This window comes from Chamaea fasciata, unplaced genomic scaffold (genome assembly GCF_029207755.1).
Source record: "Chamaea fasciata isolate MVZ Bird 193981 ecotype frontalis unplaced genomic scaffold, bChaFas1.0.hap1 SCAF_2, whole genome shotgun sequence".
In the NCBI taxonomy this organism is placed as follows: Eukaryota; Metazoa; Chordata; class Aves; order Passeriformes; family Sylviidae; genus Chamaea; species Chamaea fasciata.
In genome coordinates, this window is record NW_027094087.1 from 88,086,132 (window position 1) to 88,097,027 (window position 10,896).

Sequence of the window (10,896 nt, forward strand, 5' to 3'; positions counted from 1 at the left end):
CATTTACACTGAAATTTAACAGCTGTGGTCTCTATTATCCAGGGATTTTTTAAGTTAGCAGACAATCAAGTAAATATTTCAGGTTTCCATTTGGCTTTTCATATGTTTCTCATGCAGTCCTCAAATTTAAAGCACTACAAGATAAAATAATTCTAGTTGATTGAAGATTTGATCATTGATTTGATCTGAAAGCTATTTTCAAATAGAATCTTCGCATTGGTTGGTTCTGTTCTGCTTTTAATTGAATAATTACATAGTTTCTTTAATAATTAAAATCCCATTTTAATGTATTTTTGAGTTACTTAGATCATTTAGATTGTAATAAGGTAAAGTTATTATTGTATCTAGTTAAGATTGTGAAATACAACAGAGAGGGTCAAGTCAGCAGCTCATATGCCTTGTAAATTGAGCCTTGATGACATCAGAGGGATCTGAATAATTTTGATTATGGTTCATGTAATTCTGAAAGTTCAGATTTAAAAATCAGCTGAAAGGACTTTCATGTATGCTGAGACCAGAGAATTCACAGTTAAAGCACTAAAATGTTATTATCCTTTGACTGTGATTTTGAAAAGGTGACAGATTTCAATCTTACATCATACATAACATTGACAAAATTGACAAAGTGCAATTTCGTAACAGTTCCAGATATTTTTATCTGAAGACAGTATTGTCTGGTTAAATTTCAGGCACCTTGATGAATTTGCTCTACAGAAAACATGATAGCTATTAAACTACCCTTTCTTTGAAGCTGTGTGTCATTGAATTCCTATTTCTGCTTAATTGTAATCACTAAACAAAGGCAAATGCAAATAAAGCACAGGAGGAACAGGAAAAAAAAGAGGATTAAAAAAAGGTAAACTAGAGGAAGATAGGAAGAAAAGTACAAATTTAGAAATCATGACTGATTTACAGAGTCTGCAAGGAATCAAGTTTGTTTAGTCAAGAGAAGAAAAGACTGATGTGGGACACAGTCTTTTCAAATGTAGAAAGCCACTGTAATCATTAAATTACAGTAGTTCCTTTTTTCCCCCCAACATTCCTTTTCTGTCAACATCCTGTCTGATAGGGGCATTCTGGATATGGTGGATTCTTGGTGTGTCCGTCCAGCAGGTAGAAGATCACTTTCAGCTCTAGAGGCTGCATTGTGATTTATCCTGAGACTGTAGCTATCAATTTCCTTTCATCTCTTGGGAAAGAGCCACAAGGAGAGTTTGAAAATTAATACATTACTTAAAATACAAAAATGCTTACCTATTATGCATGACGTGTCACAGTGACCACTGTGCTATGGCTTAGTTTTTTTGCTCTTAAGAGTCTGCCTCTATCTTTGGAGTAAACAAACTACCTTGAAAGAGCACATTAACCTTTTAATTTAATGTGACATTATAACACCAAATCCTTGTATTCAAAGCAGTTTCAAACTTTTTGCCTGCATTGCTGCTGGAGAAATCATTGCTTTGGAGTACATTCATTCAGAATGTAGTCTTCAAACTATTTCTAGCATCTTATGCTTAGTGGGATAACAGAAAATTTTTTCAGTTCATATCACAGCAAGTTTTTTGCACACCTGCAGGAAAAAGAAAAGCACTGAATTGAGGAACTTACCTTTCTTCCTTCTTTTTGTACTCTTTGGTCTTGCAAACCCTATCTTTGAGACTATTTTTAGCAATGAGAAAACTGTAGGTATTCATGTAAACGCCTCTCTTGTATTAGTACTGCATGAGAGTTTTAGTTTTTATTAGGTCTAAAGAAATAATTTACTGCATCTCAGACTTTCGTCTGCCCTAATCTTTATGTATCATTCCATCATATAGTGTGTTTATATATGTGAATTATAAAACACTGGGAATTGCTAGGTTTTTTTCCCTGGAGTGCCACAAGTGATAAAATAAGTGAATGGGTATACTTGATAGCATTGAGAAATGGATCGTAAAAATCTATTTCAAACTTATTATGTATGGAATAAAGAAAGAGTTTAGCAATAACTCATAAATTTCTGACAGTTGCTGTATTTCACACATGTGACTACAGAGGTTGTTCAGGCTGTGGCTAAAAGTCACCAGGAGTGTCTTCACAATCTGAGCAGATGGTCTTGATTAGAGAGAACAGACTGAGCAGAGCCAAGCTGTCAGCTCTCTGATTTGCTCATCTGACCACCAGACCAGCACTTCCCATTACACTGTGTTGTTAACTCACCTATTAAAGCTGCGGATGCAGAGGTTATTCCTTTCTAGAAAGGCCCATAGATCAAACTGTGAGTCATGCTGCTAATCCTGTGCCTGATTTTTGACCTGTTTTAGAGTTTTCTGTAGCCTTCCATCACCATAGTTACAGAAATTGGTCTGCAGAAAAGTTTTCCATAGTTTCAATTTTGCTCTTGTTACTGAGCTACGAAAAGCTCTCCTTGGATAAGTGAAGGTTTGTATTATTCTGTATTCGCTTGATGAGACTGTCATGTTTTTGCATTTCAAGTGTTAGTAGCTGCAAGATTTTACAATATTTCTCTAGGTTTAACTTACCAGATGTTTGTCTCACAGCTAGATTCCTTTAGCCAAAAATATTCTCTTCAGTAACACTTAGGTCTACAGGCTGCTACCATAGAGGAGAATAACCTGAGATGAACTCTGTAAGTTAGCTAGGAGCCTGATTATCTTCATTAATTACGAAATACTATTATTAGAACCATAAACTTGTTTGAACCATTTAAGCCTATAGTTTATGTAACAGGCACAGTTACCTACTGATAACATTTTTGCCAAGTGTGTTATACCTAAGTAATGTCACCTTAGTTTTGGAGATCTAAAAGAACTGGACACATGCCTAGGTAGAAATACTGCTAACTAGTTGTTCTTTCCATTGCAGGCTACTAGGTTAATGAAACCTGTGGTTTGTCTCATTTAAGTTACAAAACCTTGGTTAAAAAAAAAAAAATGGCAGATTTAACCTATGCAGTCTCTGTAGAGCCACTTTTTGCTTTGCAGGCTCTTCAACAGTCACATTTTTGGTCTCTTTGTGTGGTTCCTAACCCAGGATAAACAGGTCTTAGCTGATACTGGTCGTCTTGGTTGGGTGGGTGATCATCGTGCTTTGAAGATCTCTGATTTCACTGAGTACAGAACCAAATTTGGGTGGGAGAGGGTTGTTTTGTTCAGATTCACACCAGAAAACAAGTGTGCTCACTAGTACTGTAGCTAACAGGAAGCAGGAGTGTCTCACCTGCAGCTTCTGAGCAGAGCCTTCACTGCAGACACCCTTAAACTTCAAAGGGAGCTTCTGTCAGAACTTATGGGCCCCTTGCAGTCCTCTGCAGGTGGGTGCGAAACTGGCGATCAGGCAAACACCAATGCCTTGTAGTCCTGTGAGGTCTTCTCATGAAGCAGAGAAGGTGTTATTTTTCTCAGACTATGAGTGAGCTATGCAAATTTTTTGATGATTTCAGGAGCAGTTACTCATTAGGAAGTAATGGCTACCTCCTGCTAGTAGTGTCACAGCATTCAAATTACAGTAACCCATCCTAAAGAGAGTTGCATAGTTTTAAGATGATACTGATGATTTTAGGTGTATTAAAATGATACTGAAGCTTGTAGGTGTGACTGGGTTTGTCAGTTTTTTGTGAGATCATATTTAGCTTCTCTGTTCTTTGTCTAACAATGACAGTAGAGGGAGGAGACAGAGATTGAGAATTTGTATGTTTTTGTGGTGTTAATTCCATAGCATTCAGAGTGTCTCATGTTTTCCTGGGGTTTTAATCCTGCAATGGACAGAAGGAATGAAATCTGGCAACTGTTTAAAAAGTGAACATTGGTCATGTTCTATGACATGCAGTGATTGATAAGTTCAGCAGACATGAGGAGAAAGTTTTTCTTTTAAAACAGACATAAGGAAGTATCCTAGTGGCTTATTTTACATGGAAGAACAGAAATCTTATTAGAGCTGCAGTTGAAGATCAATGAAACCAGTTTGTGTTTCTGACCTGTGTAATATTGATTTTGGAACATGAACATTACATAGAGAGGAGAATGGTATTTGGTTATATCCAAATGAAACAGAACAAGTAGAAAAAGGAATTAACTCTCCAAGATGGCTCTTTCCAGCCTGACCATAGATCTTTGAGCTATGACTTTGAGTTTTTTGGCTGGGTGGCTGAGTAAGAGAAGTGAGGGAAAACTTGGGTATGGAAGTGGAAAGAGTTGGGGAGCTCCAGGACAGGTTCACTGATGGGAGCTCAAACAGTCTGGAATAGTCTGAAGAATGAGTGCATGAGAATAACTTTCTTGGAGAAAGGACATCGGCAAATGGAATTGGATTGAAAAGGAAAATTTGAAATAAGTTACAGGATCAGTAAAAGACTTCCAGAGGGAGCTGTTTTTCTCAATGTTGCCATTTATAAATGATAAAATTATCATTTCATTCTCAAATTGAGAGTGTGAAGAGGCAACTCTGTTTTTCCCATTTCACTTGTTTTTCCTTTTATTTCTTTATCACTTGTTTTCATGGTAGTTTTCCATTTTTTTCCTTTTTTTAAGATCATTCAATTCCTCACTAAAGAAATAAAGAAACAGCTTCCTACCTTTTGTCTTCCACATGCTGTAGGCACCAGCTAGCTCATGGTCATCTCTAGATAAAGATGTGTTAAAATAAAGGAATAAAAAACAATTCAAAGTACTACTACACCTGAACTGGTGCATTAGAGGTAATTTAAATTTTCTGGTTTAGGAATTGATTTAACTTCAAGTTAGGTTTTTCAGGTTTAGGTCTTTTCAATTACGATGCTGTAAAAATACCCAGTTTCCCTGCCACAAAGCTATGCTTTCTAACTCTGTTGCAGAATCACCAACTTTTCTATAGACTTAAGGGATTAAAGCTTACTTCTGTTGTGCCTTTATTTGGTGTATGTGAGTCCTTTATTCCTGGAAAAGTTACTGTGCAAACATCCAAATGTAGCAAATAATTTAAGAGAGAGAAGAGAGAAAAATTGGCCAGCAGTTAGAACGAAATAGCTTAAACAGTAAATAAACAGACTTGGAGCAAATCCAAGGAGGACAGCAGGGAACCAATTCAAACTGCATCTAACCAGCATACTTTGAAATGGTAGTGTTAAGAGCAATAGTTTATTTAGATTTTTTTTTAAATAGTATTTTTCATGAATTTGCATTTGTTAGGGCAGGAAGGAACTGAAATATAAACAAAAACAAGCCCAATTGCTTTTGCTGTTCATTCTTGAGTCCTATAGAAGTTACTACTCTGAGACCAATAAAGGGTTTCAGGATTTTTGCAACAGCTGTTTGAGCTCTTCCATCTCTTTGCACCGGATGATGACTCTCAAAAGAGTTAGATCAGCCTTTCCGCTTTTTACATTCTTTTAAATTAAATCAGATAATGAAAAGAACAAACTTTGTAACATATTCTGCAGAAAATATGATAACGTCTTCTACTTATGTATCAATCTAACTAGCAGGCTCCAAGGCTATGGAGAATAGACAATATTCAAAAGATATGTTCATTCACTAAGGTTATAATTAAACTGGCAGAAAGAGTATGTAATGCGTTGTGTGGTTCACCTCACAAAGATAGAAGTCTAGCCAGTTTATAAGCCTGGGTTATAGGGCAGTACGTCAGAGGTCCTGCATCTCTCTGCATGTCATTAGCACATCCTTTATGGCCAAGAAATAATGATTCTTAACAGATTCAAGGAACTTTGAAAGCTCATAATTTTGACGTGCTAAAAACAACTGTGCTTTGTCAGAAAATACTAAATTTTTTTGAGAACAAAGTGATTATTTCACTTACTTTTAAACTTTTACCATAACATTGTTTCCTGTTCCCAAAACAAACAAACAGATGTTTAGTTCAGATTATGAACTTCTCATTTGTAAGTTCTTCTGTTTTAATTGAGGGCCTTTTGATTACTGCTTTTTGTTTGGTGTAGACATTACTCATTGAAGCAGCAGAACATAGTCAGCAAGATTTGATACTGGTTTTTGAATTCTAACTGGCTAATCTGTACTTGCTGCCTCAGTCTGTCCTTAGTGAGACCCTACAGACCTGCCTGTGTTCAGGGCACAGTGCTCAACACACTGCCCAGAGCCTATGCTCTAAATTTCTCCTCTACGACCCCAGGGTCCCAAACCTTCTGGAGAGCTTTGTGCAGGGCCTGTACTTTGTTACTGTTTAATGGCTGCTGCTTGGAACTATGGAGATTCCACGCAGGTTCCAGGCCTGCATGGCTATGGCTGCTGGAGGGTTTGTTCACATTGCATTCAGGTCTTTAACCACAAGTGTTTGCACAGCCAGGTTAGCTTTAACCCAGTGTGGTAGGCGCTGAAAATAAGCCAGTCTTGCTGTGAGTTCTGTGCAGCCGCCTTTGTGATGCTGCTGAGGCAGGGGCTTAATATCAGATATAGCTGGCTTAAAATATCAGTTTTCATACTTGGAGTTAGGGATGGATGACGGGGTGCAAAATGTATCTTGGGTGGAGCACTGGAAATCCCAAAGATACACTCTTATGCACATTTCTTTCCATCACTTTCTCCCACCCTTCCCAGTCCCCTCTTGGCAGTCACAGAGAGTGTTCCATGTATTTTGAGCCAGTGGCTGCTCAATGCCAGAGGAAGCCTTCCTGCTGGAGCCTGCACTGAACTGGTCAGGGCCCAGTGACCTTGTATTATAGATGGAACAAGTAATTATCCTCTTGGTGTTCCATAAAATAATTTTTTAAGAAGTGATGTCTGTTGATCTGGAATGTAGTGGCTTGAGGTAGAAGAGGGTTAGGCCAAGGGTGTGGGGAGCTTGCTGCTGCCTTTAGCTGTACAGAAGGAGAAGAGCTGCTGCCCAAAGCCAAGCCTCGAGTCTGAGGAGTTGGACGACAGCCAGATCAACAGGCATGGTAGGAGCTTTGTTTGCTGCAGGCAGGGCAACATGGAGTCAGAGGGAAAACAAGAGAAAAGCATTAGTGCTAAAACAGGTGAGGGGGAGATGCAAGAGGTGAGATTTTGGGATAGGCAGGATGTGAGGGGTGTGTAGGCAGAGACCCATTTTATTGCAGGAATAAAGACAGCATGTCTGAGAAAACGCTGTCCTCTAGCTTTTTTGGGTATGTACTCAGGGTGTGTTTGACCCCTCGTAAATGCAGTGTAAAAGACTCCGGGTGTGGTTTTGTGAGCTGAAGTCTGATGTCAGCAGTAACATGTGAGGGCTCCTGACCCCTCCACTTGGTCCTCTGCTGTGCCACAGTTGTACTCAGGATTGTTCCTAAGGCAGTGCTGTGAACCAGATGGGTTTTATTTAGCCTGGGCAAGCAGACGTTTGCCGTGCTGGTCCAGTCAAAGCAGCAGCGTGGTGGGATACAGTAAAGTTCTGTGGAAAGCCTGGCATGTGCCTTCAGCGGTTTGTGCATGGAGCCATGCCTTCAGTGGGCTCAGACACTGCAGCAGTACTTCCAGAGTGTAGCACCGGGCACTACTTAAATCCATTAAGTGCTTGTTGCAAACTCCAGTGTGTGCTTTTTATTATTCATTTTCTTGCTGGCTGGTGACACCTACTTCCATACACCTCTCACAGGGCAAACCCATGCTCCCATCTGTCACATCCCACTCCTACATGGAAGGGAGCACCCAAGATTCATCAAAGAATGGCAAAAACCACAAGGGACCAAAGGAAGCTCATGAAGTTTTATTAGCAAACTACACAGTTGGCGTAGAGATTCATGTTTTGCCCCTACTCTCTAACAGTGAGAGTAATAATAAAAGAGGGGAGAAAGAGAAGGTGAAAGGGAGATCAGATTGCAGAGGAAAGGAGATCTGCAGTCCTGGATCCAGGATCAATCCAGCCAACAGGGTATCCAGGGCCTGGGGGGGGTGCATCACCAAGGCTTTGTGGGACTACCTGGTTATAGGTAAGTTTCCCCTCGTGGGATTGGGTTTCTTGCTCTTCATGTAAATGAATCCGCCTGTGTACTCTTCTGGACCTCTGTGGAAATGGCGGGAGCTTTGAGGGTCTTTTGGTGGTCTTGATCCCCCTCTACTGGACTTGCCTGCTCCTTGACCCCATTCCTATGCCTGCACTGTTTTGTGTTGTGTGGTCTCCATGGACCAGAACAGGAAAATTGACCCCAGAAAGGTGCTGCCCTTCCTCTGCACATCCCCCCTTTTCAGCCACATCATTTTCTAACTCACCTGCTTGAATGGTTGTCGGAATTCGAGGCACAGCAGCACATTAAATTCTTACTGCCCAGGCTTCTACACCATCTCTCTGGCCAGTCAGCAGCAGTAGGTGGCTGGAGACAGAGTTCAGCTGGAAGCAAGGGACACTGTGTCCTTTCTACCCTCCTATGGTGGTATGTGATGAAGAAAGTGGAATGGTCTCATTCTGGCTGTTTGGATGACAGTGCTCTCCTTGTTAAAGCAACTGATTGCCAGAATGAAGAGATTTATCATTAGAAATTGTCATGTCCTGAGTAACTTAATTAGTGCATAAATTCTGTCTTTTGTGGGTGGTGTGATGGTGAGCTTTGTACTGTTTTTCTTCTGTAGAAAATTATCTGTTATGTATATATAAAAAAATCTTGTTTTACAAAGAAAGTGTACTCAATGGGAGAAATAATTCCTTATACGTGTGGTAGTGAAGATAAAAGGTGTGTGTTTTTGTCTTTTGCAGTGCAAAGCAAGAATGGCCCTCTAGTGGTCACTGCTTTAAAAAAAAAGAGAAATGGGGAATTTTCTTCATCTCGCCCAAGCAATATTGCAGTAATTGTTTTCTCCAGGGCACTGTAGTGAGGAAGACATGCATGATAAAAATTCTTCCCTTCTCCTTGACGTTCTTGTGCTTCTAGATTGAGTAACTAAGATAATATTTGCAATTTAGTCATGTAATTGGCAACTTCAGACTGTGCATCTGGGGAGCTTTCGCTTAACTGACTTAACTGCGCACGTTAATAACAATGGCAATTATTTATTGAATAATAGGCTATTGGGATTTTTATGTAGCTAAAGCACCAAGCTGTGGAACAAAGACTAATGTAAATTATTGTCAACTATATGGCACAGTTTGTTCCTGAAACTGCAAAATTATGCCATCATTTTGTTCACTTTTATGTAATTTTTTTTTTTTTTAATTCTTCTCAACAGCCCAGTGACTTCTCAGTATCTCTAAAGGCATCGGGGAAGAACAAACATTTCAAGGTGCAGCTCGTGGACAATGTCTATTGTATTGGGCAGCGGCGATTTAATACTATGGATGAGTTGGTGGAACACTACAAAAAGGCTCCCATCTTCACCAGTGAACACGGGGAAAAGCTATATCTTGTGAAAGCACTTCAGTGACGTTGAAGATGGACTTGGCCACCTGGGCCTCTTATAACTTACAAGCCTTAGGTCCTAAATTCACTTTTATAGAACAGAGCAATATCTGAAGCAGGCTTAAGGAATAGGCTCTTTCTAAAGTGTTTGCTCTGTCTGTTGCTGTTTGTCCTTTTTTTTTTTGTTTGTTTGCCTCTTTTTGTGTTCCAGTTTTGTTAACCTCTGACCACCTCTCTTAAGGTTGAGAGCTTCCCTTGGGTGGCCATGGCAAGCACTCACCTTCCCGGCAGAGTTCAAAACGCCCCTCTCCTGTGTACGTTTACATAGTTAGCTCAGATCAAGGAGGGGTGTTTTCAATTCATACCAGTGTTAATCTGTTCAGACTGCTCATGCAGGCAGAACTCTCCGTTCAGAGACATCAGGCACAGTTTGAATGCACTGAAGCTGCAGCTGCTTAAGTGAGAGAGTAGACATAACAGTTGTGGCTGTGAGTTCTGTAGCTATATCGCTTACCAAGTAGGATAATACAAAACCTCCTAGTTCCTAGAAGCACTCTTTACACTGTACTCTGCTATTACATTGCCTCTCTGACTCTTTGTAAAGAGTACACTAATTAAAAGCATTTTGTAATAGTACTTCTTAAACTACTATGGTAAGATTGTAGTAAAAGAAAACTAGTGTATTTTGGTCTGTAATTGCAACAAAGAGAAATTTTATTTGAAAGTTGATTACTAGAGAAAGAATAATTGAATTGTAAAGGCTGAATGTTTTGGTAATCTACAACCAAATGTGCCATCCACATAATGCTTTTTCCTCTTGCCCTTCTGCTTGTTTGAATTAAACGATTATGTATTTAATTCTCAAAGTAATATGTATCTGTAGCTGATTGTTGACACTAATACAGAAGATTAATAAAAACTGATCTTGGGGCAGGGTGGGGCGGGCTACCAACACTATATATATATTTGCTTTACGGAAAGAAATCTTCAGGTTTTACAGAGGATGGCGTGGTTGGTAGGAAGAGACACACAGAATGTTTATGAAGAAAATGCATTTTTCTCTTTTCTTTACATTTAAACTCCTTTATGGTTTAAATATACAGTCTTTAGATGGCACATTCCTGAGATTGAAGAAGGGATCATGAGATCTCAAAATCTTGCATACTCAGTTTTTTGGATATTGTAATAAAAAAGGTATTACGTCATGATGGAGTACTGGATTTATCCTTGGGTGGTAGTCCTGGTGTTACTTTAGCAAGGTGAGATAGAATGAATAATGAATTTGTTTGTCTTGGAATTTGTGTGGCCTAAAAAGAAATCATCTGCATCTGCAGAGGACAGTTTTGATATGAGGCATGTCTAATGAGCTCTGTGTTTCTTGTTTCTGTGATAATTAAGTCCATTCATAGCTTTAATGAAAACTGCAAGATGGACCTGTTAAGACACATTTCTTACCTATTCTGTGTTTCAACCAGTAGTAGTGCAACTACCTCTGTGTATAACTCTAGAGCAGGTTAAGCAGATGCGAGCACTGTCTGACTTGCTTTGGGGTAAATCATGCCACTGCCAGGAGACTGCACTGGCACCTTTGCAAATGA

The 10,896-nt window shown here is 39.4% G+C and overlaps 1 protein-coding gene across 2 annotated transcripts in view; it reads left to right on the plus strand.

The window, feature by feature from the left end:
* The window catches only part of NCK2 (NCK adaptor protein 2), an 84,584-nt gene extending 74,081 nt beyond the window's left edge, over positions 1-10,503 (plus strand). For both annotated transcript variants that reach the window (XM_066176668.1, XM_066176669.1), the window contains one exon: positions 9,129-10,503. In XM_066176668.1, coding sequence (XP_066032765.1) covers positions 9,129-9,323 — 195 coding nt within the window. In that variant the 3' untranslated portion in view covers positions 9,324-10,503. The remainder of the gene's footprint in view (positions 1-9,128) is intronic.
* The last annotated feature ends 393 nt before the right edge of the window (positions 10,504-10,896 follow it).